This window comes from Calonectris borealis, chromosome 12 (genome assembly GCF_964195595.1).
Source record: "Calonectris borealis chromosome 12, bCalBor7.hap1.2, whole genome shotgun sequence".
In the NCBI taxonomy this organism is placed as follows: Eukaryota; Metazoa; Chordata; class Aves; order Procellariiformes; family Procellariidae; genus Calonectris; species Calonectris borealis.
In genome coordinates this window covers 904,783-932,620 of record NC_134323.1, presented here as the reverse complement: position 1 = coordinate 932,620, position 27,838 = coordinate 904,783, and the positions used below count along the sequence as shown (strand labels likewise).

Here is a 27,838-nt window from a genome sequence, read left to right as displayed (position 1 = left end):
AGTTTCAGGTTCATAAACATTACCTCACCGGGCAGATGCGAGGTAGCCAAAGCAAGCGGTACCGTATACTCCATATCCAACTCATAAAAACAATTTAAACTGTTAAGAAAATCTCATGGTTTTATTGTGTAATGTAGCATTGAAACATCTGAACAAATCAATATCTGGGCTGTACAGGCTGCTGTTCTCTCATTTCTTTGGGTTATAGAGCATCTTGTCAGTACATAAACAACAACCTTTTGCATTATAAATTCTTTCCGAGGCATGCTGGTACAACACAAATTTCTCTTGTCAAATGCAGCTAAGTCTAACTTCCAAACATCATGCACAAGAAACTCATCTAGTGACAATGTAAACTCAGCAGAAGGGCAGGTCACAGGTCTTGCTTGCTCACGCTCTGCAGTGCTGCAGGTTTGTGTATGATATTTGGAATGTTCCGTGAGTGTGAATAATACCAGTAAGAGGAAAGGAGAAAAAAAAAAAAAGCATGGGTGCCTCGGGTTGCCAGCTCAGCCAAAGTTGTGCAATGCTAGCCTGAACATATCATTGGTGCAAACCCAGGCATCGTTGATGTTCTTTAATAGAAATATCTGGTGGAATCCCATGATAGGGTCTTCATCAGCCTGTAGAAAGAGAGGAAAAAAAAGTTCAAAAAGCTCTTTTTTGAGAAATGTATTCTGAAACTCCTAAGACAACTTAAAAGCTAACGTTAACAGTGATGTCACATGCTGTAAGATGCCCAGTACCTCAAGAGACACTAATACAACCAGAGGTTCTGTTCCAAGGTGCTTTGCAGACAAACACCTAGGGCCCAATGACACAGAAATCCTGCAACGGCATCTGAAGTTGGGGTTTTCTGGAAGACTTGCAGACGTCTCATTCCAGCAGCTTCACAACACTGATAAGGGCATGCCTGCCTGCCTCAGTGTTGAATCACAAAGTTTCTTTGGGCCTTGCCCAGGAACCAAGCATAAAACAAGGTGTTTCAAAATTACTTTGTAGCTGCTGTACTTTGGATTGCTGACGGAAGGGAGTTTCTGTAGAAGTCTATATCAACAATATTGCCTGAATGATCTATCTAATGATGTAGGCTTTTGAAAGCTTTCCAGAGCAGGTACAGCTGGCCAGCGACATAGTACTTCCCACTTCCACTGTCCAGGAACAGCTCAAAGGGAGTGAAGTATCTGCTAGAGCTGCGACGAGATGTTCTAAGCACAGAGATCGTTGCAGCAGTGCTCCACTCCTGCCTTGGACAATTCATCTAGGTGGGTTATAGTGCCTGCACTATATTTACTATATTACTACAGAAGTAGAAAACAGTAGTATTAGAGGGAGACTAGTTCTCCCACCTAATGTTTACCAGTCTCCTCAAAGACATCATGCAGGAATTAAAGCCTCAAAAACTTGGGAACCATAAATGGTTCCCAAATCAGCTGGAAATCACATAATAGGATTTAATCTGAACAGCACACAGGACCTAGCTACAAAACAATCTTCTGATACTGACCATGGTGTATTCGATTAAGCATTTGTGGAGGATTTTATGCTCTATTCTTTCAGCACATGACTACTCAGCTTCAGAAAACGGGGGAAATGCATTGAAAAAAAGGATTGAAAAGCAGCAGCCAGAGTAGCACATCAAACAGACTGTCAAAGTGCTGAATGTTTATTCTCAATGCTCTGCTGCTGTCCATCAAGAAAAGCAAGTGAAAACGTTGAGGAGCAAAGCAGATTACAAAATAAAAAAAAAATCTTTACTTAAAAAGTAATATTCATGTAAGTGATAAATTGACTGTGAAACAAGTCAGCTTTGAGGAGCAACTTGCTAAGGACACCAGTTACATCACAAAACAGCAAGTCTGCCAGAGCACTGGTAGGATCAAGTGCATGTACAAGCAGCACTCAAATCTAAAACCACTGCAAGGATTTCAGTGACAACTGCCTAGGAAATAAAATGGTGTAGATGAAGTGCAGTTTCAGTAAGTGTACGCTAATCCACAGAGGAAAACCAAAAAAGGCCCTAGATTAGCTATGGCCTCTCAGAAAAGTGATACTGAAACCATAATGGACAATTATTTTTATTGTTTTTGAAACCAGCTCAGAGCTCAACAGCTATCAAGGCAAGCACAGTGTTAGCAGTTATTAGGAAAGGAGCAGAGAACCAAAACCTTAAGTGAGCAACCACATAAATGCACAGAGAGCACTCACATATCAAATCCTGCATGCACTTCTTATCATTTAACAAAAATCAAAATGGTAGAATAGGCAAAGGCCAGAGAAGGGCAAGAAAGATGAGCCAGCTACAGGCCAGTTTCCTACTGCAGAAAGTAAATTGAGTATGACACTCCAGCTTGCAAAAGTGTGATCAGGGTGGGGAGAACGGGCAAGATATGAAATTACTACAAAATCATGAAGGACAAAGTGAATGAGGAAACTACTACAGCCAGAAATTAAGAAGGCAACAAGTAAGGCCAGAAGTATGAGCAACTCTACGTGTTCAGTAGACGAATGAATGAAAGAAAAATCCTCAAGCAAGACAAGTGCCAATAAAGTCACTGCTCAACAGGTTGATGAACCGGGCAGCTTTTTGTCACACTGATACATGCCTCCTTTTGCATTAGGCAGAGGCTCCATAATAATCAGCACAATGTGAACACAAGCAATTATGCTGGATTAGACCAGCTGTCCATCTAGTTCATTAGCACATATGACAGCAGTCGTGCCAATTATTTCAGGGGAAGTATTATCATTATTAGATCTGCCCAGAAAAGATGTTTATATATCCATGCTGAAGAGGTGACCTCTGCATTGAAACCCATGGGTTTATGCCTTTTCTAGCTCTTCTTAGGCATCAAATATAACACTTACATCCTAGTATAGTCTCACTACTGCTTGACAGTTGGTACGTTCCTGGACATGAAGGAATCTTTTAAGAAAACTGAGTAGCATCAGAGAGCTGTACATTAAAGTTTGACAAACGACTTTGTAAAGTATCTTATTAACGCTACCCCTTTTGACTAAGTTGGAATTAATTCATATTCGTGTCGGCTCTGAGTTTAAACCAGCCAGGCAGAATTGTTTCAGCTTGAATCATTTCTAATCAACACTATCAATAAGCATTTAGTATACTCTCAGTTGCCCTATGGTCTCCTCTTCTTAGGTCACTGAGGCATCTATTACAAGTTGCCCAAGTAGTTTTCACACCAAATTTGAGCATGTCATTACTGACATGAGTACACTTTAAAAATACACCTCTCGAAAAAAGATATCACCGCCAGACTAGTTTTAGTGTAGGTTTCCTCAATTTCTGGTAAGCCTAGCTGCACTGCAGCTCTTAGTGCTTTGCCTTGAGGAGAATTTCCCGCTTTCTTACACAATTCAGGACTGGACACATGAAAAAAAGATTAAAAGAAAAGGGAATTCTTCCCCAAACACTTGCTGTTGTACATATGGCAAATTCCCACAACGAAGTCACACATTATTGCTTTCTTTATAGCTTTCATGTTATGTCTTCACAGCATAGAGTAGCAATATACTTCGAAAACAAGGAAAATCCTAGACTATATTTAAGGCGAATGAAATAATTTATAGCGTTCCCAAAATTCTGAATACGTCCTATTAACGTATAGCAAAGACCCACAGTTGAGTGACTTGAGATGCTCTAGAAGGCACAGACTAATCCTATTCCATTTCATTTTGCATCTTCATGACAGGTCAGATAACATCACTGAAACTCTTTACCCTTACTTTCCACTCCAAATTCAGGTATGTCCAACTCAAAATTTGCATTCCAGATGTGAGCCCAGGCTTGAAACACAGGGGCTTTATTTTTCCTACAAAGCTTTCCTTTATGCAGTTCAAATTCTTTCATGACATCCTTGAATTAAAATAAAAATTCAAAAAAAAGTCACAGAATCAGATTGGAAGGATCTTCTGATTTCCAGTCCAGCCTCATGCTCAGCATGAGCACGGACTACCAGCAGCATTGCATCAGCCACAGCTTTGTCTAGCAGAGTCTTCCAAGCCTCCAAGAACAGATGTTTCACAAGGTGTTCAGGCACCACTTCCCAGGTTTTCAGCCTTCCAGTGAAAATCCTTCCCTTGTGTCCAAACTGAACCTCCCAAGTTATGGTTTGCAACCACTGTCCCTTGTGACGCTGTCTGGCACCACCAAGAACAGTTTCCTCTCAGGTTGTTGGAAGTACGCAACTACTTTCCACCTACATTTCAGGCAGATTGCCCTTAGCCGCCTTCTCTCCCAGCTCCACAAGCTCTCAAACACTGGCAACCTTGGCAGCTTTTTGACCTCTTCCAGTTTTTCTACATCCCTTCTGACCTGGAAGCTCAAAACTGTACAAAGTCCTCAGCTCACAGAGCTGTGGGTCATGTCAGAGTATTAAATGCAACACTACTTAGCAATCCAAGTTTAGCTGCACAACTTTTCTCCTCTTGTCTGGTCAGAGACAGTTCTACTCTTTCACCAGCACCACACAGCAACTGTTGATTGAACTGCAGGCTTGCAGCTATCCTTATCTCAAAGGAAAGGCTAATTACTTAAGACAGCAGGTTCTTTCAGATGTTAAGCCTCATTTAACAGGCTTTAAGCAATGCTTTAAGTGTTCAGCATGCATTACAAAAACATCCAGTGATTTTAATTGCAAATTTCCTTTCCCTTTTAAGACTAGGAAACACCACATAACAATTAGTTATTCACAATTAATTCTGCAACAATCACTTCAAAATTCACACTCCGGGGGAGAGCCACAGATCTGCCACATTGCTCTGAGAACGCGCAAGCCACAGCCATGCTTCTCAGCCGAGCTCAAGTGACAGAAGAGCGAGAAGAGAGCACTCCTTACTCAACCAGGACAGCGAGGACTGCGTGGAAGAGAGGTAAGGTTAAACGTTGTGGAGGGCTAGCCTGAAGACTTCGTTGGTGCATACCCAGGCACCTTGAAAACTTTTCAACAAAAAGGTTTGGTGGAAGCCTAGAACCTGGTCATCATCTGCCTGAGCATGACAGGAGAAATACGTTACTAGGTGAAGCACACTGAAAATACTGGGTGACATTCTGGGTGAACATTGGCAAAGTAGCATCACACCAAATGAAACTCGCACCTAAAGGCTTAAATTGATGCTTACTCTTCCTAGTTGAAGCAAGCAAGCATGCACCCAGACAATGAATAGCAATAAAAAACTTATAACGGAATTAGAATAAGTGGAGGTATATTTATTATACCTCTACAAAATGATAAAAAACATTACTACCTATACCAACATCCATTAAAGAGGATCTTTCATATGATTACTTGAAAATATGCTTTTCAATTAAAGCGATTACTGTACTGCTTCTGCCAGCGAGTTAGATCCTCGCTAGTGACATTCACCCTACTTAGATGCTCTATTACTCTCCAACATCTTCTCCAAGAAGCTGTTGCGTCCGGTCCCCTCAGTGCAGAGGATTATTCTGCTGCAAGAGATGTTGCTTTTTTTTTTATTTACAGCTCATATTGGTATTAGCATGCTGGGCTGTGGACTGGAGCAGCACAGAGGCAGATACACATCCTGACCTTGTCACAGGACAGTAATGATTCCAGCTGACCCCAGTTAAATCCCGCTCCAGCAGCAAAGGCCAAAGGCTTAAAACAACCCAAACCTGCAGGTTTACTTAAGGCGTAATACTCTGGTAAAGGAAATACAGAGTTTGACAGTAATAGTCCTTGACCCCATTATTTCTTCAGAACTATTCTTGTACAGTTAAGAAGAGAGCTGAGGCTTCGTGACAATTTGGTAGCAGTTCACCTCACAGTATATGCAGGGAGAGTAGAAGGTTTTTCTGCTTTGTTTTTTTTTTTTCCCTCGTAAAATCAAACGGGATCAAAAGATAATGGTTTAAGGGAGAAATACAAGATGTGCCTAGCTCACTTAAGAATGAGTTTCCACTGAACTTTTGGGACTAGCAATTCAAGCAACTAAGGCCTCAGAAAATCCATTTAAATATCATGCCAAGAATGACTTCTTAGAAAGGGCATGTTGCAGGTATTTTAGCATAATTGTTTTCTTGGATTACTTTATTAAAAGCATTATGCATGCTCCTCCATTACATAAAACAATGCAAGTTTTAAAAAACCGCAGAGGATTCAAAAGCAGATGCATTAATTGTACTGGGCTTTGAAGAATTTGGCGCACAGTCCCATGAAAAGGATAACTGAACAGTAAGCAGGAAGCACGGCTTTTCCCTTCTAACCCTGCTACTGATGGTCTTGAAAGTCCCCTTCCTCATTCAAATTTTTCTACAGTTTTCCTCAAAACCAACGGATGCGAGGTGTGGAGAACAGCCACACCATTAAGAAGGCAACCTTTAAATAAAACTAAGTATGCTGCTCCACGTTTGCGTGTTAAAGTGTACCCTGTTCAACTGGAGCTATAGATAAGCCACTTGTTAAAATGCACTAACTGAACGCAGTTGCTCTCAGTTACTGTAGTGTATCGAGAGCAGCACTGAGATGCATTAAAATGGCTGTCAAGACCTATGTATTAGCACAAGAAAAAGTATTCTCTATGTATGACAACTAGGTTCAGGTACTGGCAGAAATGGTTACTATATGTGTCATGCTACAGACTGTTACTGATTATTTCGTTTGTCCACCTGTATAAGTATCATACAAGGCAGAAGCAAGAAGTCAAAGTTCTAAGTTGACTTTGACTTTCTGGACACTTCCTCAATGAGGAACAGCATTTCCCAGGCATTAAAATGTGCTTTTTAAAGCTAAAATTGGAGATACATACACGTGAAGAGTGGAAAAGTGTTGCCTCTCCTACTAAAAATTCACAAAGTAGTTGGATTTGGTCATGACAATAGGCATACTTTAATCCAATATGTCCTTTCCAAGTACCTAGACGCACTATCACGTGATCCCTGAATTATTCTGAATAATTTCAGCATGCTGAAATAATTCAGAGGATAAAAACAGCACAGTAAGAAATACTACAAGGAAAGCTCCCAGACTGCATCTACAACCCTAACGACAATACTAAAGGATGAGAAAACCCAAAAGCTTTACAAAATCTTTAAGAACTTGGTATCTTGCCACAGGATTCAACACAATCACTGTTGCAAGCTGTAATCTGCTTAATGATCATGCAATAACCCTAAAAACATGACTGTGCAAAACCAGCTGCAGATGTGAGCGGCCCAAGACATTGAGTCAAAAAGTCTTGGTCACATCATTGAGTTTTGTGCACACCCAAGAGTAAGACAGATGAGATCAGCATGTCTGACTTCATACCTGTCCTGCAATTCAGTGCTTTCTGTGGCCACGCGTGGCTGTCTTTCCTCAACAGCCTGTGCAGGTGGGATTGAGCAACAAGAAAGCTGGAATCCAAACTGCAGCTAGGAAGCAGGAGCAACTTTAGAGAGCCAAAGCTATCTATGTTAGGCTTAGAAGTGGATGTAATACACTGGGAACTGCTCTTCTCAACTGCCCAGCCCAAAACAATTAAGGAGAATAGCTAAGCAAGCAGATTCAAACTTTCACTCCCATGTTTGCTTAGTTAACAGCACAGTCAGTGGAAGTTTGAATGTTTTGATACCAGAGGTGCCATTCAGAGTTAACAGGAAAAGGAAACCTAAACAGCTATTTTAAAAGAAACTGGGTTCAAGTAATTCTAAGGACTGGATGGCTTTAGAGTCCTGACTTGACAGCATGGCCAGACCAAACCCTTACAAAACCAACAATTTTAACTATTGCTATGTAATGTCACACTTTTTAAATAAACACTGCCCACTGTAAGCAAGTTCTGCCTACAGCTGACTTTACATACAGGATATTTTTTGCAGATTCCAGGACAACTTCTTTCATTGATAAGCAGTGTAATTAGCTTACAAGACTGTGGCCCTGGTATATTTAGATCCAGTATTTCCTCAAAAGAACAGGAGACTGGGTAAGTTTATGCAGTTCAATAGTGTAACGTAAATAGCAATGTAATCATACTACAACCTGAAAAATAATCTGATTTCTTCACAAGAAAAAGCTGTTTCAACAATAAACGTTTGATCTCAGAGGCAACACTCCCATTGCTGAACCAGTTTTGACTACATAGGTACTGGACGGCATTAACACCAGGACTGTATTCTTGTGTCCTGTGACAGCAAAGAAAAAGCACGGTCTTACTGAAGGGTTGTCAGCTAACAAAAAATGTCACAGCTCAATGCATATGTTACATCAAAGAGCACATTAAACTAGATGTGCTTATGTTGCCCAAGAACACTGTAACGATGCTTTTAAATGCAGAGGACACTGAAACCTTACTGCATCAGGGTAAAGGAAATATTGATGCTTCTAGAGCCCATATGATATTTGTATGCAGAGTAAAAGCCATGGTACTTTGCTTGGCAGGAACATATGACTGTCAAATTACAGGTGGTTTACCTAGTGCTAGTTATCTGAAGGGATGAGCAGTTTCTTGACAGTCTTGAACAGTAGAAGAATGACATCCCAATGCAAGCTTACCATTGTTTCTTCCCCACCCGAGAGCATTTTAGTGTTTTCAGAAATCGATTTAGCATCCTGCAAAAATCTAAGACATAAGCATTTGTTAACCTGTAATGGAAAGAGTTTACCTTAAGCTGTCCCACTACCATACTGAGTATACAGCTGTCAGGTGTAGGTTGGTGGTCTTGTGCTGTGATGCTGTGTTGTATTTTTTGGAAAGGGAGGCTCTGCAATGAAAAGAAAGCAAAATAAGGGAATGTACAGTCATTGCATTACTTAACTTACAAAACAAAGATCGAGCAAATCCAACATTATGAAGTGTTAGGCTATTTTGGTAGCACTGCACAGAAAGTTGTTGCAACTTGACACTACTCAGGCTGGGTTGATCATAACAGTTGTGTTTTTCAAGCACCGAGACATGAAACAATATGTCACCATATACATTAAGCAGTACCTTTTCCTAGTCTAATTACACTGCCCAAAGAGCTTCAGTTCATCTACAGGCTGAAGGTTCATATGATAAAGGCACAAAGCTTCTCTGCTCTGAACAGTGTTAAGATAGTTTACCAGACAACTCCGAATTTGCTTTTTTGAAATGGCTATGAATACAAAGGAAAGGTGGTTGACCAAGAACCAGTGTTCAGGACTTGAAATCCACATATCCACCTTTCCCCTTTTTTCTTTCCTTTGTAACAGCACCTGAGGGGAACCACACAGCAACAGGCACCAGCTTTGCCATGTACCAGTCAGGAGCTGAGGGAAAGGAAGAGGAGGTGGAGATCAAAAGCACACATAGTGAAAAGAAAAAAGCTTTCCAAGCTTATGTAGCAGATGCAAGTATGTCTGGAGTGAAGTGTGCAAGAAACACATCTTGAGAAACACCAAACGTTGGGCAGTAATTCCTCTCTTTCAACTTAGACCACATTCACATTCCAACCACGGACGACTCCAAGCGGTGAACATCAAATATCTGGGGGATCTCAGAGTCCTGTCATATAAACGCAATTTTGGCATTGTTCTATCAAAAGCTGCATTAAGGCTAGACACTTTAGAATTGGCAGTTCAGCACGGATGGCGCTCTGAGCGACCACATGGCTGACACCTCGAGTCCATGCACTGCACAGGACAGCAGCACGCAGTCATTTACACCTCAGGTTGTACTTTGATGCCTTTGCTTCATTTCCCTGATTTGTTAACAGGCTGAGGTAGACCCAAGCATGTACTGTGACAAGTTCTGCATTTCACTCTAGTGGAAGGAGCCTGAAAGACTTCCTAGAAGGCCTAGGTACAAGAGACAGAAGACCTGATTCCTACTGTCAAGGATGTGAAGTACAGACTTGGCCCTGACAAGCATAAGGCTTCAGGAAGAATATCAGGAAGCTAAATCCTTGGATAATAGAGAACACAGAAACTGTGGAAGGATCAGTACCTGGGGAAGGAAAGGAAGTGTACAGAGCAGCCCTCTAATCACAGAGGGACACTATTCAAGAACACTAATAAAGTGTTTCCTCTTGGCTGGGCGAACAATCCCAACCTACCATGAAGTGCAAAGTGAGCCACTGGTTTGTAATATGGAATAGACTTTTAGTAACAAAAAAAAAAATCCAGAGCAGTCTTTTCTGAACTACCACCAGAATATTTTCCAGGGTCACCATCCCAAACTTGAATGTGCCTGCACAAGCATAGGCTGGGACATTGCACACCCTCCCTTCGACAAAAAGAGCACTATGAAGCCTGGTCCCACCTCAGCACAACAGCTTCTCGTTGAACAAGTCCTGCAAGGAAAGTCTCTTGAAAAGGCAGAGAGATGAAAGGGAATGAATGTGGTTGTATCCAGAATCCAGCTTCCAGTGTGACAAGATGCCAATGAGAGGTGAGACTGGGGAGAGAAGACAGGGAGGAAGGAAAGGCTTCAGAGTCAAGAGCCCTGCAAAATAGTGACAAGGAACCAAAGGCAAGGCTGGGTAAGATGGTGCCTGTTTCAAGTATCCGATTGTCCCCTTCAGAGAAAAGGGCCCCAATGGTTGGCCAGCCGAGTGAGCTACTCCTCATGTGATGTAGTGGGGGAAATCCCACTGGAAAGAGCAGGGTCAGCTGATAGGAAAGATCACCGACTTTCAGGACGGAGAGAAGCTACCTCAAAAGGATGGTTGCTTATGGACATCCATCTGTACTGGAGAGAAGCATTTCTTGATATAAAAGCGACTAACAAGTAAGAAGCCACACAACAACCAAGGCTTTTAGTGTCCTCTGACACTAAAGCTTGTCTGGGCTTTCACTACCAAAACCGCGGAATCCTCCTTGAAGTCAGGTCCAGGATGTTCATAGAACTACAGGATTATCTCAAATGCTCAACGTAAATCACACTGCCCCCTGATTAGGACAGGCACTCCATGTGAAACAAGTCCAGCACCAATTAAGACAGAAGGAACAAGTGTCAACTCCCACTCTGTAACAAGGTACAGGTGCAGCACTGCTGGCAAAGCAATGTCTTTACAACCTTGCCCTGCTGTATTAGCATCAACTGACAGAGTAGGCTGAAAAGGTTCCATAGCGTTGGTGTTACACAGCAGAGAACTTGCTGCAAAAGAAAATCCTGCCCCTTGGCACTTACACTGATTAATCAGCCAGGCACTGAAGAACACAAGACTGCAGAAATGCAAAAGAATTCCATTCTCAAACTTTCAGTGAGCTGCTCAACTGACTAAGAAGCTCCAGAAGCACCAACAGAGCAGGTGAGCACATTAAGTTGAAACAGCAAACAGAGCCCTCAGTGCTGACAGAGGTATGCTGAAAGACATTAGAGTGACAGTAAGTTGATACAGCCCCATAACGAGCCATGGCAGTGGAAGGCATGCAATAATTTTACTGCATTTCTCCTTACTTTAAGCAGATGGATACAAGTAAAAAAAAAAACTTTCCCTGAGGCAACGTAGCATGCCTTCATTCACCAAACAAGACTGTGCAGCAGGCACATGAATCCAGAAAGTCCAACTGGCACCACAGACAGGGAAGGTAAAGATGAGTAACGCTCTGGTGGGAAAGGGGCCGATCTGCGCTGGGCCAGATCCAAGGCAGCAGTCTGAGACACTGTGGCCAAGCAAACGCTTAGCTGGTTGGGTATCTAAATGGCTGCTAGCCCAGGAGTCTAAAGAACACCGAGTACACAAACAAGCAACTCTGGAGCTTGAGTGTCTCCTCATCTAGAAGTGAGGAGTTGCAAGCTGTGCTATTCTGAGGTGTGTGGCCTTCTCAAAGGCAATGCAGGCACCTAAAACACAGATCAAAGGGCAAACCTCTGCCTTCACAGTTAAAGACGTCTTGGATGAAAGCAGTGATTCCAAAACACAGGAGCGGTAGTTGTGCAACAAGACAAGTGTCCAAGTTACAAAGATTTTTCTTATCAATGTGTAATAAAAATGGTATATCTGCCTGATATGCTCTGAGCAGAACGTCCGAGGACCTAAAGCATGCCCTCCGCTATCCTGCAAGAGAAACAAACTTTCTAGTTTCATGACAGCTTATAAGTACACCCAGTTTTATAACAAGAGCATGGATTTACCTAAAAGGCAAAACTTCTCCAAGTTCAACTAATTAAACATAGAGGGAGAGTTTCAGTCTCTATGCCGTAAGAAATGCTTTCCTCTCACTTGCTGAAGAGGAAACACTGGTTTCAAAGTCCTGAACCATAACTGCTCATATCTGAGCAGCTGACAGATGCTGCCTTGAGGATAAGCCAGGTTCTCCACCGCAGAATTTATTTGCAGTTTATGTATCAGAAAACGAATTGTTCCTTGCAATAACATATTTAGCCTCTATCATAGGCAGATCTAAATATCAGGTTTGCTACTGCTACTTCCTTGGCATGCTTTAAACGAACAAAAAACCACCTTTCATTCCTCTAGATCACGGGGTCAGCTTATGAACTATACTTTTTTTTTTTAAAATAAATCAATAATGTTAAATGCAACTGCAGTCAAAAAATAATCTTGCAAGCTAACGGAGTCAATTAACATTCCACCATTAGAGCCACCAATGGAACACCCACTACATAGAATTAAATCACAAGTAACATTTTTTGAAGACCGAAAGTTGGAAGCACAAGTCCCATATTCAAGAGTTTTCAACTGTTGAAGTCTAACTCAAATTTTCAGAAGCAACTAATTTATAGTCTTCAGAACTGCTTCCCAAAACATTCAGTAAGGGTTATAGACTTACAGAGAGTTTTTCAACAATAGCTGCTTTGCCCTGGAACTGCTGTCCTTCCCACGTAAGGCATGATGCATCAATCTGGGGGGAAAAGAAAAAAAATCATCAACCTGCTTAGGTAACCCTTAAGCAATCCTGGGAGGCGACTTTGTTGACTTGGCATATATCCTTAGAATCCAGCTATTTGGAAACTACCTCAAAGGGAGATGGAAAGAAACCACAAAGAGTAACTGAAAAGGTTTGGAATAATCAACTAGAAATTAAGTAGATTAAATTTTATTATCATGATTCTACCAGCAAAAAAAGTTCCTGCCTTTGGATAAAAGTTAGCTTTCAGAAGAAAATCTAAAGGATACAAAAAAAAAAAAAATCCTATGGACACAAGGTCAAGCATGTAGAGAGACAAAAATATATGAAGAAATCTGACAAAATGAGTTGCACCACCAGTTTTTTTTTCCTCTCAGGTACTGATTTGCATATCCTACTCACACTCAGAAAAACAGAATGAGCCTCTAAAGGTCTTCTAACAGACTGCCCTGTGTGGCATGAAGTGATAGAGGTGCTTCAGCCTACAAGCACTTCCAGTATATGAGGGAGGGTGTTCTGAGCACGCTATGTCAGGCGCAACAGCAACAGGCAAGCAGCTTTCTATGCAGCTTAGGATACTCTGTTTAAACCAGAGTCACAATATCCTATTGTTGACATAGCTCTGCCTTCTCAAATCCAGTTTTAAACCTTGGCAAAGAGACTTAAATTTAAATTGGTTTCCACTGAGCTCAAAGTCTGCCTGCTGCCAACTCCAAACAGCACCCTCACCCTGTACCTCGTAGCTCAAGTTCTCATGTACCCTATCACAGATGGCTATTCCTTCCACCTTTTTGAGTTTAAATACCTCCAGGACCATCATTCCCAGCTCCTTCCCATCCAATCTTCAACTCTCACTGAAGCTTTGAATGTCTCAGCAGAAAATGGCAGATTCCGAAGAAGTCCATTCATATGCCCTCTGGTAGAATTTCCAGGCCCCGTTTTTGAACCACACATATCAAAAAGCCACTTATTTCAGCCATACACGCTGTGCTGAACCTGTACAACAGTCACAACCACTCTAAAAAAGCTTCTGGTCCTCCACATATCATCAGAAGGAACTATACAGGGCAGCAAGAGCCAAAAGAACAAAGGAGGGCACCAGGGGCAACAGCACAAAGCATTTCAGGGTCACAGATACAACCAAAAGCAGTATGAAGAGCCTCTGAATACAGCCTCCTCTTGAGTTTGGACATGTCTCTTTTAGGCAGAAATAGGCTTAATTTAGATTGTATAGTCTAAAGTCACACAGCAAGTCATCTGGCTGACACCGCTTGCATCTTACGTGACATTAACCCCTGACGTTGATAACTTGAGAAGCCGGGTGATGGTACCAGGGAATGAAGCTATCCTCTCAAGCATTCAAATTACAGCCTTCAAATACAGAAAGCCACAAAAGCAGAGGGGACCCAAAACCTGCCTTACTGAAACCACTTCAGCAATCAGCAGGTGAGCACACAGTGGTGCAGGACCCTCCTGACGCTTCAAAGAGTAGAAAAGCACGTAGATTAAGTTGGTGAGGGAAATACTCTCTTCCTGAAACACGCTACAACTCCACATTGTACCTTATTAGTGTCCACCTGACTCTCTGCTATAGGTTACCTCCATAGTCACTTGCTGTATCAGTCTGGGAGCAACTGCTTCAAGAACAAAAAGCATCCCCTTCTCTATCCCAAAAGCCCTACAGATGAGAAAACGGCATAAAAATAAGAAAGTATTTCATTATAAGTAGCCACATACCCAAAGCAGAGGAAAGAAGTAGCTACAGCATTATCCTGCAGAACAACTGCAGGGGGATAACTGCAAAACAACTCTTTGATTTAGTGCTCCAACTCACGTAACTCAAGCAATTCATAGCAAAAGCAACTGGCCCAGATCCCTACCTGGAATAGGTGACAAAAGCTCAATTGACTTGGGTTATACCACTAAAGGAGAAAACTGAACCTTGCGGTGGAAGTAGCCATACAGGAATGCAAAACAAATCCAAGAGCTCCCTGCCGTGTTCCTGCATGCTATAAAATTTGTTCACTCTGACAGGGTCTCAGAAGGCAAAAAGCTCATTGGTAAAAGTGCACTTCTGCAGAACCTCCTCTAATTTAGACAAGTTGTGACCTTGGTGCATTCTAGCCACACAAAACAGGGTCCCATCCTCCATAGCTTAGGAACTCCACTAAACAATACACATCGGTGACCTGCATAACAGCTGTCCTGGCCACGTTTACATAGGTATCTCCATTGAATGATGAAAGGCAGAAAGATCCTAAGGGTAGAAAAAGCCCAGGAGTTCATTGTGTGGAAGGCCATGTTTCCAGGAATTTAAATTGGCCTGTTATTATCAGCAGTCTTCTGAGGATTTAATGTGTTTTAGTAATAACATGACAGAAACTGCTAAGTGCCTTCATATTTAGAGCTGTGGATTGAACACAGGCTACTTGTTTTTTCTTGCTTTATAGGCTCTCTGTACACAGCTTTTTGGCCAAAATAAGGCAACAATCTAGCAGATAGCAAATAAACAACAATCCAAAGAGCAAATGCTATCAGTGCTGATGGATACTGCTGAGGTATAAGGAGGGGTGTCAGATGGTGTTCATGCAACAGTTTCAATCCTCAAGAGCTTGGTGAAACTTCAAACAATTCCTCCAGCAGATGAAAAACAGGTCAGAAGAACCGGATATGTTGCTACAAGACTTGTAAGACTTGAGCGTCTTGCTGAAGTGCCTCAGCCACCCAGCAGCATTCCTCACCACCAGTAATCAACTCCATACGCAGAGCACTTTGCATGTTCTGGAGGAGTCTTCCCCCAAAACTAAAAACTGATGTTCCTTGGGTTTGTTATTTACAGTCTTTAATTTTGGAAACCAAATCTATTTTGCCCCAAATAAGGAGCAAAAATAAAAACCTAATTTTTGAAGAAATTTAAACTGAATTTAAATTTAACAAAGTCTAAATATATAAACTGGATTCAAAATTTTAGACCTATTTTAATGTTCTGAGGATTGCTGTAGCATGCAATCTGAGAAACACCTGCAAGAACTGCTAAACACAGAGTAGGCTTTAAATCACATCCCACTTCAAGAGGAATCCAAGCAAATCCACGCCTGTAAGTTAATGGCAAGCTAAGGCTAGGATACTTGCTTTTACAGAGAATTTCATCACGGGATCACCACCAGCCCCCTCCACTACAAGCCACTGTCTACAGCCAACTGGGGGTTTTCTGAGTCTGACCGCCTATAGATAAGGCAGACAAAGCTCAAAATAGAAGTGAAATGTAAAAGAAACACAATAAATAAAAGTTGAGTAAGTGTGACTGCACTGACTGACATTCTGGAGTCAGGATAAAAGCCGCTATCCCACCCTGTGTATTTCCACACATCAAAATAAAGAAATCTAGACAAATGGGAGAGAGCCCCAGCCCCCTTTTTGTAGATACTTACATATATTGCTCCTAACTGAGTCCTGTCTGCATCAAAAAGCTGGTAGTAATGTTGTACGAAGCTGGACCCAATCTGCTCCCAGATAGGCTTGTCTCCCATTCTGAATCCTCACCTAAAGCCAGTGACTGTAAAACAAACAAAAAAGTCATCAGAAAGAACTATCAAATAAATAAGCATAGCACTTCGCTTGAGTATTAAGCACCAGTAAACACAGATCCTCTCAGCTGGCCAGAATTTTTCTTTGGAAAAAGTAGGACAAATCTCACCTCTGTATCCTAGACTTCTGTGAAATAAAAATCTTGGATACCAAATGGTTTAAATTCTTAATACGGTGTTTGCTGATTTCTAAAGCTATTTCAGTGTGAAGTCACAACTTGCATACAAAAGTGGAGAACAAGAACAAAAATGAGTAAGTGTTACCACCTTACATTCACATATTTCAAAAATTACACCATCTGAAAAAGTTGGCAAGCACTTGCTATTTTGACTTGATCTCATTTACTGTAAACAACTGAGATGTTAATATGGATCGTCTGCAAGTGGCTCACACCAACTGACTTATCTATTCAGCTCCTCAGGTATTTCACCATCCACAGGCCATTCTAAGGAAGAGTGTCCTTTCAATGGCACACAACAGGAGTTAATTCACTAGCTCCTTCCTCTTCTTCCGCAGTCAGCAAGCTTCACACAAGCTTACTTTCCTCTTCTATCCTGTCACTGAGGCTGAAGTACACTCAGTATTTATCTTTGAACCTGTAGTAATTTCAAGATACAAACCATGGTTTTTCACAGTAGTGAGAATCTGCAGTTCCAAGTGAAGGTACTGGAAGCTCAGAGGCATCCCACACTTCTGAAGATGAGTCCCTCTATTTTAGAGGGATTAAACATACAGCATGTGCAGCAGTCCAGACAGACCCAGTCTAGAAACTATCGTGCATGATCAGTACAGATGGTCGCTTTACCATGCCATTAAATTTTTCAAGAAAGCAAATTCATTTTTTCTTTATCCTGATATCTCTCTGAAAGACTGAAGAATGTGCTAAAATTCAAAACACACAACAATGCTGCACTCAAACCCCACTACATTACGTTTTAAGATCTGAGTTTACTTCAAGCAAACTAAATTATACTTGCTAAACGTCAAGATCTGTCAGTCACTAGTCCGTCCTTGCAATCCCTGACCAGGAACCCTGGAGCTACAGGTCTGTATTGCACTGCGAGTCTGGAAAGGCGTGAAATTCTGTTTTAGGACACAGGACATGACAGTTATTTTGGCTTCCTTTAGATGTCAATTACTCACACACCTGTTTAAGATTTGACAAATTCCTACGAGAAGCAAAAAATATATTCTTGAGATCTCCACAGCGAGTATTACCAGGCCTAGCTTTATGTGCACAGTCAGGCAAGAAAGCGCTTCTCATATTTTAGGCCTTTGGCTCTTCGAGCTTTACTCATACAAACGGTAACTGAAATGGGTTCAAACCCTAGGCCAGAATTTTTTTAAGTCTTTCTGGCCAGACTTACAGAAGAACAAATATCTTCTATTAGATCAACAGCATAATAGGAGGTAGCATAGACGTTTTCAGGGCAGTAAATTCAACTACCAAAGCAAAATACAAACCAAAAACAACTCCTTAGAGCTTAGACACCCAGACTACTTGAGGGGGAAAATGGTTGGCATCTCTGGAGCAGAGAATGTGACAGCACAGAGAGCTGGCAAGGTGGTTCTCCCTCCTGAGAAAGGGATGTTTTGTAGCCCGTGAAAAGAGGAGAGGTTCAGCAGGAGGAGCTTTGGTTGTGACAATGCACCACGAAAGCATGCCACAGAGTCTGCAGTTTTTGACATCCAACTGATGCTGGCTGCATGCTAGTTCTCAAGTGCGCCTTAGAAATTTATTTTATTCAAGGATGAGGTAAAAAATGAACTTAAGATAGAAACATACCTAACCTATTTTTAAATATCCTTATTTCAATATCAACCACCTAGGCAATACGGTCAACATCAAACTCAGTAACCCTGCACACTAACATAGATTAAAAATTCAAAGACTTGTTGCCACATAACTAATATTTGAACTGCTCCAAAAAGATCTACAATCTGGCATCAGTCACCATCACATGTGCTCCACTAATTCCTGCAATACATGACTCAGCCTGAAGGAGTTTTACCCAGTGTGGTCACTCCTCTGGGAAAACAGATCACAAATTAAAAATCCATCCAAGTACAGCAGGTTTAAAAAACAAAACACATGCACACCCCAAACAACTTAAACCTACTTCTTTACAAGAGAAAAAGTTATATTGATTGCACATCCACAATTGCTACATACCAACCTAACCTGGAGCAGATGTAGAAATCAAACAACTTCAGCCTGTATTAAAGGATTTTATGTTGAAAGAAAACCACCCTAAAACCATCGCACCAACTCCCTGGAAACTTTACTGAGTGATGCCCACCCTACTGTTAGGGAGGACTCTCATGTCCCGTTTGGAAAACTAGTACCAGAAGTACTAGTATTTAGTTTTGAAATCTGCTGTTTCTGTTCCAGACCGGCAGGTACCTAGAGGTGTGTAGTTTGGGATGGCTGTGGAGGAGCCAACAATCAGCCCAAGTGAAAATCACTTCTATTCACTTTTTATGGATCGTCATTGCTTCAACTTCAACCACGAACTCACATCACTATCAGGTATCCTTCCTAAACATTCAAGTGCAAATCTAGTTGACAGTATCGATGTTAAACAGCCACGCATCTAACATTGAGATGAAGCAGTGAATTACAAAAGAACACCAGCTTATTGTCCTGAAGTTAGCTATTGCTAAATTCAATTTCCCCACACACACACAATGTGTATTCACCCTTAACAGCTCACTGTACCATCCTACGACCCAAGATCAAGCTGTATGCTAGCACTGCACCTCGTCTACACCCAGAGGCTTTCAACTCCTCAAGGCACAACAGCCTCACTCAAGCACCAGATGCCTTCTGTTCAATCCTGAAACTGTGAGAAAGCCTTTGAGACTGCAAGAAATTAAGGAATTCCTATTTTAAATACAGAAAGTAGTATTATGGTTTCTAAAACTAAAAATTAGTATGCTAGCTTGCCATCTCCTTCAAAAAAATGTATTTGTATTTTGGCAGGTTACCATTAAATAAATTAAAAAACCCCACAGTGTAAATTTAACCAGTTATAATGTTGATTTTGCCAGAAGTGAGAAAAAATGCTGCTGAAATTAGTGATCCTTGATTAATTTTTCTTTTGTTGTTACAACCTTGCTCTTTTTCCGGTGCCGTTCATATATGGTTTTGCTGAACACTCTCACTCTCCCTGGAAAGGTTTTTTATTTTCCTTTTCTGATTTGTCACCTTTTCCTCCATGCTGTCTTATGTTTTCTGCCTGTCATCACAGATGTAAGAAGCTTAGAGATGTACCGAAAGAAAGAACAAGATAGGAATGATCTTGTGTGTCAAGCCCAGTCCCTTTCAACGAGATACAATCCATATAAGATTGTATTGATACATTTATCAGGCTGTTTTAATGAGATAAATGTAATATAAAAGGCTTTTAAGATCTATTCCAAAGCTAGGAAGAATGCACATGTTCTGATGTTGTCAAACACTAGGACAACACAGCTGTGCCTCAGAGCCATCCAGCCAAATCTATCCATAGTTCACTCAAAGTTTGGTTACAGAGGCAAGAATATTCAGTTAATATTAAGCCAGATAAAAGAAGTTTCAATAAGCTAGAAAGAATGTAAGATATGGCACATCTGTCCTTTTAAAGGCACCCGCTGAAAGTTACCACTGTATAAGTGTATTATTGGATATTCCACCTTAATTCCCCATGGAAAAGGAGACAGTTTCCTTAAGCTAATTAATTTTCTTTCCTTTGTCACTTCAAACCAAACCTACCTCATCGCATCCACTTAAGAACATCACAGCTCATTTGATTAACAGCTGCTTCGCAGAAGCACAGCAGCAAAGCTGAGCTACCAATACGGAGTGTAATACTTTAACTCACGTTACTCAGTTTCTTGGAATCTGCTCATATTAGCGAATTTATCCCCACCTCAAATACCACCCAGCAGTCAATGCTCAAGCTGAAACCCAATACAGTGCACAAAAGCTGCAGCTGCCAGCAACTCTCTCTTCAACAGGTATACGCTGACACTGCAGAACTGGGACTGCTGCTCCGCAGGGGACTTTTCCTCAGCGACGCCTAAATCAAATTTTCCAATACCTTTGCCAGGCCGCACACTGACACATCCTCAAGCGTAAACTCCGGCCCTCTGCACATTTCTCACCACCCTTCCTACAGCTCTCATCCCACACGGCACCATGGTATACCCGGTACCCTCACCCCATGTTCATCCCTCATCCCGGCACTGCCACTGCTGCACAGCACCTTGGGGTACGCAGCATCCCTGAACGCGCAGCAAAGCTCCTGTGTTCAGCATCCCACAGCACAGGAGAGGGAATTCACACCCTAAACCACGCAGAACTTCCCAGTTCCTCACAACACCAGGTTTTCCTACATGCAGTCAGACTCCCAACATCAACAGGACTTCCACAGGGCCCCACAATCCCGGCAGCCCAGCCTACACAGTCTATACTGCCCAATGCTTCTGTTGCTGCTCGACCTTGCCCGATCGTCCAAGGCTGCACTACACCCAAAGCCTCTCTCCCTCCCTCCCCCACGGGCTCCTCCAGCTCGTTGTGTCCTGTGCCACCAGCCATGCTGGTCCAGGAGGGAGACAACTGCCTGAATTAAGCTCCCCCTCATCTGCTTTGGCACATGGCAGATGGCACCAATATGATGTGAAGCTGCATGACCCAAACAGTAGTAGCACCAAGGAGGAAAGAAAGGTAGGAGAGGGGAGGACTGGAAGAGAAAGGAGCTTTCACGTGGGCCATGAGTGACCTTGAATTGGACTAGGGTTACGCTGGCCTCAGGCAACTGATTTTCTGTCCACAAAATCCAGAAACACAGAATCTTTCCCATCGCATGTCACAACTTAGATGTTCCTATCTACACTCATCCCTCTTCCTTCTCTGCCTTAACTCTGGGCGTGAGAGATCAGCACAAACACACCAAGACTGCCCGTAACTCCTAAGGGGAACACAGTCTTTAAAAGACCCATTTCTCCAAAAGGTCTGGATGAAAACTCTTCCCATTGCTTCCTTCACAAACAGGAAACCACGAAACCACCTGGAGACGATTCTCTGTCAGCACACTGCCGCACAAAGTCCATGCTTCTGCTCAAGCAGCATCACCAGAGCTACTCAAAGGTGTAACTTGAGGAAAAGCCACCTTTTTACTTGGCAAAAGTAGAAAGAATCTCCTGCCCACAGACAAATAAACAGATAGCTTTACCTGAAACGTGTAAGCACCAGTGACATTTGGAGCAGGTGGGCTATCGTCACATCTCTGCAGTACGGAGAAAGACCGAACAATTGTTTCAACCAGCAGCTGCGTTTACTGCATTATCAGACCTGGACATATGCAAGCTTACTGCTATCAATTTAAAAAATTAAGTCTCTTTGAATTCAAGCATGGCAGACCTGCACTTCTACAAAAAACCTACATTTTCTGAAAATGTCAACAAAAACTAGTATGAGCAATAGTAAAGTATAACGTAAATTGCTAAAGAAAACGAAGGTGGTCTCCCTGGGATTGCCACATTTGAAAAGCAAGCTGCGTTTGAAAAACCAATGAACAACCATCACAGGCAAATAAGCTCAGTGAAGACTTTCTGATCTGCTGAACACCAAGAAAGAAAACACTGAATTTAAAGAGGAAAAACCTCAAACTAATACATTCTAACATGCCAGTGGAAAAAAAAAATGCCATCTATTATCCAGTTATGACTACACTTATTCCCTAAGTAATCAGAGCATAGATAGACCATGCTCCCTGGATATTAAAGCTGGCCCTACACACCACTCCACCAAAGTTAAACTCAATCTTAAGATTGAATTCAAGCTTGCTTTATGGAAGATTTGAAAAATCAGTGTAACAAGAGAGCACCAATGCTCCCTTTAAATTGGTGCTATTGGTCCAAGGGTGTATGTGAATCCATGGCAAACATGATTTAGACCATCAGTTGCTGCACCCTTCACTACTGATTAACGAGAGTAAATAAGGACAATGAAAGAGCTCTCCGTTGTTTCAGTTCCTGTTACTCATGCAATTTCTACCATGCATGTATTTTTGATCGCTCAGATTAAAACGAGTGAGCAGTCTTTAGACTGCAGTAAAAAAAGAAAAAGTAAAGCAGCAAACAGTTTTTAGACTATTTTTCCTTCAATCTCTTTTCTATTGCCACTAAAACTTACAAAGATAGGAGCGTCTCCTCTGCACGCTTTCTAGGAATACAATGGAACCAGCATCACAGGACCAGTTAATCTTCTCTCAAAAAGGTCATCTATTCAACTACACCAAGAATCACTTGATAACAGATCATCTTCCTTTAGCAAAGGCATACACTCTCAACAGAGGAAACTACGCAAATTATCACAGAATAATTCAGGTTGCAAGGGACCTCCTCCAGTGCAAAGCAGGGTCAGCTAAGAGATCAGACCAGGCTGCCCACGGCTTTATCCACTTTGATCCCCAAAAGTTCCGATGCTGGAGACTACATAACCCCTCTGGGCAACCCGTTCCAGTGCTTGACCGTCCTTATGCAGAGGGCAGCTCTCCCGCGTCCAGCCAGAATCCCTTCTGTTCCAATTTATGCCCTTTGTCTCCTGTGCTCCCACCAAGTACCCCTGTGAAAGGCCTGGCTCCATTTTCCTGATGATGGTCTGACAGATATTGGAGGCTACGATTAAAGCCCGCTAAAGCCTTCTCTTCTCTAGGCTAAACAAGCCCAGGCCAGGCAGAACGCATGTTAACACAGGGATGATGAAATACTGGAACTTACTCGGGGACATCATATATCCGACATCATATATCCTCAGTCATTTCCCTTAAACACACTGTACATCTTTCTGAGAAATTCCAGTTTAGTGGTCAATCTTTCTCCATTTGAAAACCGATGAAATTTCCAGTTGAGGAGCAAACTCATAAATTCAGAGACTGAAAGAAAGAAGTGCTTCTCTTAGGTATCTTTGCTATCATCTCCACAGTAGCTGACTGATCCATGGAGGTTAACAATCTGAAAATTACTGCTCCAGGCCAATCAGAAATTATTGATTTCAACACAGACCTTCACCTAGTAATTGCTATGGGCTGCGCTGTGCAAGAAATTACATTATTCTAAATATGCTTTCAGATCTAAAAATAATTAAGTCTAGATATGTGAACAGTGGAGGGATGGAAAGGGAGAAAGGGGAAGAGTAACAAGGCATAGACTGTTTCCTTCTGAAAAATATGGAAAGTAAATTGATTTCCCCCTTCTCAGTCTTTTTATTCCTCTACTCCAACTTCATTAAAAGAAATTAATGCAGGAATTATGCCAACCTGAAGCATATATTTTTGGTTACAGATGTCAGCAAGTACAAGGCCACCAGTAAACAAAACACACGGGGAGGACTCCAGCAAAGCTTTCACTGTGCCTACAGCTTGATGCTCAACCTATCTGCAACCTGACAGCCCAACAAAGAGTTGGCAGAGATGATTTTCAGATATATAGGCATATATTATATTACATATAATTGGATAGGAAGACATAATGTTTTGTTGTTCAGCAATAGCCACAATGCTACACATCTGGCATTTTTTTCCACAGTATTCTTGCTGCAATCCAAAAACTGAATTCAAGTTTACAAGGCTGAAATCACATCTCTCTTCCCCAGGATGAGCCCAAGACTGCTCAGTTTTAAAGTAGCAGAGGCGGCAATGGGGGACGGGAGGGGGGAACTGCTGCACCACATTTTTCTTTACCTTATAGGCACAGTAACATAACATTTAATCTCCAAGAAACAGCAGAACATAAGATATTTCTATCTATCCGTCTCTGACTATCATGACAGCTGTTTCAGGTTAAGAGAAAATTAGGACCTGATTTTTAAGTTACAGAAGCAAAGATGTCATACTACAGTTATAACCCTTTCTTCTCTACCAAATCGTTACTTAAAAATTACCCAGGTCTGTTCATGAACTCAGCAGCAAAATAATATTCAGTATTAATTTTTATTCTAAATAGAACATCTATGAAAAACTGCAGTTTAATCCTTACAAGTTTTCTTGTGGTTCACAACTGAAGTTTGGCACATTTGAAAACAATCACTGTTGTATGTTTGTTAGAAGTAGCCAGTTGTGCAAATAACAGCCCTGAATTAGATAGCACAAAGGTAGTCACCCCTAAAAACATAACCCTAGGTACCGTGGTGCAGTGATAAATGCAAGAGGACCTAGATAACATTGCTATCTTGCATTATATTACCCCATAGTTTTAGGTTTAGCCACAGCATTCCTCTGTTATTGATTGGCAGCATTCAAAGTATGGAATATTTTCTCCAACATGCTTTATGATCCACAAGCTTTTCATGTGTGTAAGGAAGGCTTGCTATAACCTCACCTCCAAGTGATTGGCCTCCAGTCTTTGCTTGAGCTCCAAATTTCCAAAATATGCCTAAAAAAAAAAACTCACCGAAACTTTTCCTATGGTATCTACCTAACCATCTTACACCTCCAAACCCACATTTCCCATCCTGCTTTGCCTCCTTTTTTAACGCCCCTGCAACACACAACAGCCCTGCTTCCAGCAACACGGGTACGTAAGTACACAAATTGGTCATGTACAAATATGAATATCAAAACTGCCTGTGATGGTACGATATTGAGGAGTTTTAAAACTGAAGGAAACAAATATTACCAGTTAGTATATATTAAAATCCTTACACAAAACATACTCAACACCACCACTAACTAGACGATCCTATTATTAATGACAGAGACAAAAGAAACCCCAACAGAGAGAACTGCAGAAAGTTGTTACCATTTGCACTTTTCTAAAGAACTGAACAGACACAGATGTTAAATATATTTCAAATCATCTACTGAACAACTTGCAATCTTTTAGGGAGGAATATGAAATAATAATTAGTTGGAAAATAGTTAAATAGTCCAAAAGTAAGCCAAAATGTCATTGTACTTTAAATTAGATTATGTTTTTCACCAATAATGACATTACATACAGTAATTTCTCTAATTCTATGCGGAGATATGTGAAATGCCTTTTTTGTTGCTGCGAAAAGAAAACTTAAAGTCACCACACGCAAACACAGAAAGCATTGCTTAACCACAACTCCTCCCAGAAAAAGAGAAATCAAAAAAGTACCAACTTGAGAAGGGGGCTGATTCAGCAATCAGATTTAACTTTCAAGCAACAGTTCTGCAACTGATTCTTATTCCTCTTCAAGCATTTAACTGGGCTTTGTTCCCGTTTGACTGCAATACGCCACAAATCCAACTCTAAAACACACATTTACACTGGAAGCGATGGACTTCAAATGAGAACGAACAGCTGAAGCATTACAGCCCGCCTTAGACAGGCAGTTAAATCTGAACTGCAGAACAGCGTCTGAGACTTAATGACTTCAGAAAGCTCTCTCATATTAACAAAATGCAACATACACTCCTTGCTACTGTAAATTTTTGAAGGTTTTGTTTTTAAAGCTAAAAAATGACAATGGCTATACAGGTGGAAGAAAAAAAATCAACTCTTGTAGAATCACACCGGAAACTGGCAACTCAAAGGAAAAAGCTAGACGGCTACAGCAGATCACTGAGCACAGGCACTTGCTAGTTTTACTCCAAGGAAGCGTGAACCTTTCGTTTTCTACGTGACAAAGTGATTCAACCACGTCAGGTTAACTTCAGCCCTCGCACAACCTTCTGGCAAGACAGCAACAGAGTAAGAGCATCAAAACCACTGGAAGCAGAAAGCAGACTCAAGCACAGCTCCTTTCGCACTAGGCAAACCATCTCCTGGCAGTTTGCGCTGTGGGAGCTCATCCCCTCCACCTCTCCTCCCCGCCACACCAAGCCACGGCAAAGCAAGGCAGCAGCACCGCGGGGCGCCGGGCTCGGTGCCGAGGAGAAGTCCCGGTGCCTCGGACCACCACGACGGCGAAGCCTCGGGCAGGTCTGAGCCGGGACAGCACTCACGGGAAGAGCCGCTTGCTGCCGCAGGCTGGGTACGCCGGTGCTCCTGCTCCTCACCTCCCCGTTACCCACCGGAGGGAACGGCTCCCCGAGCCTGCGGCCCGGGCTCGCCCCGGCGGAGGCCCCTCGCTCCCCGCGGCCGGCCGGAGGAGCGGGACCGGGGGCCTTCCCCCCCTCAGCCCACCGCCACCCGCCCGCCCACACGCGGGGCGCCGCCGAGCCGAGCCCGGCCCCCCCAGCCCCGGGCAGAGCCGGCGGCGGCTCGGCTCCCTCAGCCGGCAAGCGCGGACGCCGGGCCCCAGCCAGCGCCCCTCGGGGACCGTGCTGCCGGCGCCTCAAAGACGGGGAAGGTCAGGGCGGCTCCGGCCGCCGGCTCCCGCCCAGTCCGGCCCGCGGCTGCCGGCAGCGCCCCGCGGCGGGGCTGGGGCCGGACCGTGGGGCCGCGGCCGGCGAGCGCGGGGGGGGGGCGGCGCCATGCGCCGGCCCGCGGGCGGCCGGGCCCGCTCCCGCCGCCTCGCCGGGGACCCGCCGCCGCCCCGCCCCCCGCACTCACCCCGCGGCTCCCACTATGGCGGCGGCGGCGGCGGCACCGTGCGCGGCGCGAACCCCCTCAGCCTCTCTCGCCCGCGCTCCCCGCCCCGCCCCGCCTCGCCCCGCCCCGGCGGCCCCGCCCCGCGGCACGCCGGGACAGCGAGTCCCGCTGCCGCTGGAGCGCGCACTGGGAGGGGCGTGGAGGACTACAACTCCCGACGTGCCCCGCGCCGCCGCCCGCGGTGGCTCATTTGAATGAAGGGAAGGGGACCGCGCATCGCTGGCCCCGCAGGCGGTGCCCCGGAGCACTGTGGGATAGTGGCGGAGCGTGGAGGGGCGGGGGAGGGGAAGGAGCGCGCCCTCCCCTGCCTCAGCGGGGCTCTCCCGCCCCGACCCCGCCGCTCGGCGTTCCCCGCCCGGGGCCCCGGGCCCTCCCTGGCAAACCCAGCGCCTCCGCCTGTCCTGGGGCCACCCACGCCGTCCCCGGGCGGGAGGCCTCGTCTCCGGGCCGGCGGCAGGAGGGCGGTCATGGCCCCGGTGGCTGAGGGGACTCTCAGCCCGCCCGGGGCCCGTCTCGCCTGCTCCGGCTACAGCTGTCGCTGGGTTGTAACGGTGACAGGATTTCACCCCAAAGAGGGAGGCGAGGAGGGTTTCCACCCTCGGAGGGCTATCGGCCCTCGGCGAGGAAGCAGGCAATGAGCCGCAGCCAGAGCTGCAGATCCTGAAATGCATTGTTAATCCCCTAACAGGAGCTATACAATGAAAAATTCTTCTTTAAAAAAAAAAGGAATTGCTCAGCTTGCTTGCAGTGAAAGAATTCGGCACAGAAGGTGTGGGGTAGTAGAAAAACCCCTTCAAATGAATGCTTGCAAAGAGAGATGTGGTCTGGAACACACGGTCTCGCTGGAGGCCTGCGCTGCGTTCGCTCCAGCGGCAGCAGAGAGGGCTCATAAAGGTGCAGAATCTTCCTTGCTG

The 27,838-nt window shown here is 43.5% G+C and overlaps 1 protein-coding gene across 4 annotated transcripts; it reads right to left on the bottom strand.

The window, feature by feature from the left end:
* Nucleotides 1-93: 93 nt before the first annotated feature.
* Nucleotides 94-26,992, bottom strand: NUTF2 (nuclear transport factor 2). 4 transcript variants are annotated; one of them, XM_075160829.1, is made up of 6 exons: nucleotides 26,886-26,972; nucleotides 23,192-23,299; nucleotides 16,223-16,349; nucleotides 12,714-12,785; nucleotides 8,624-8,722; nucleotides 94-623 (listed from the first exon to the last, which is right to left on the bottom strand). In XM_075160829.1, exons 3-6 carry the CDS (start codon nucleotides 16,319-16,321, stop codon nucleotides 510-512), a joined length of 384 nt encoding a protein of 127 aa, XP_075016930.1. In that variant the 5' UTR covers nucleotides 16,322-16,349; nucleotides 23,192-23,299; nucleotides 26,886-26,972; the 3' UTR covers nucleotides 94-509. The 4 variants fall into 4 exon arrangements, with proteins under 4 accessions (XP_075016930.1, XP_075016928.1, XP_075016927.1 ...); XM_075160827.1 differs by lacking the exon at nucleotides 26,886-26,972 and adding an exon at nucleotides 24,744-24,797; XM_075160826.1 differs by lacking the exon at nucleotides 23,192-23,299 and having other exon boundaries at nucleotides 16,223-16,347; nucleotides 26,886-26,992.
* Between the last annotated feature and the right edge of the window lie 846 nt (nucleotides 26,993-27,838).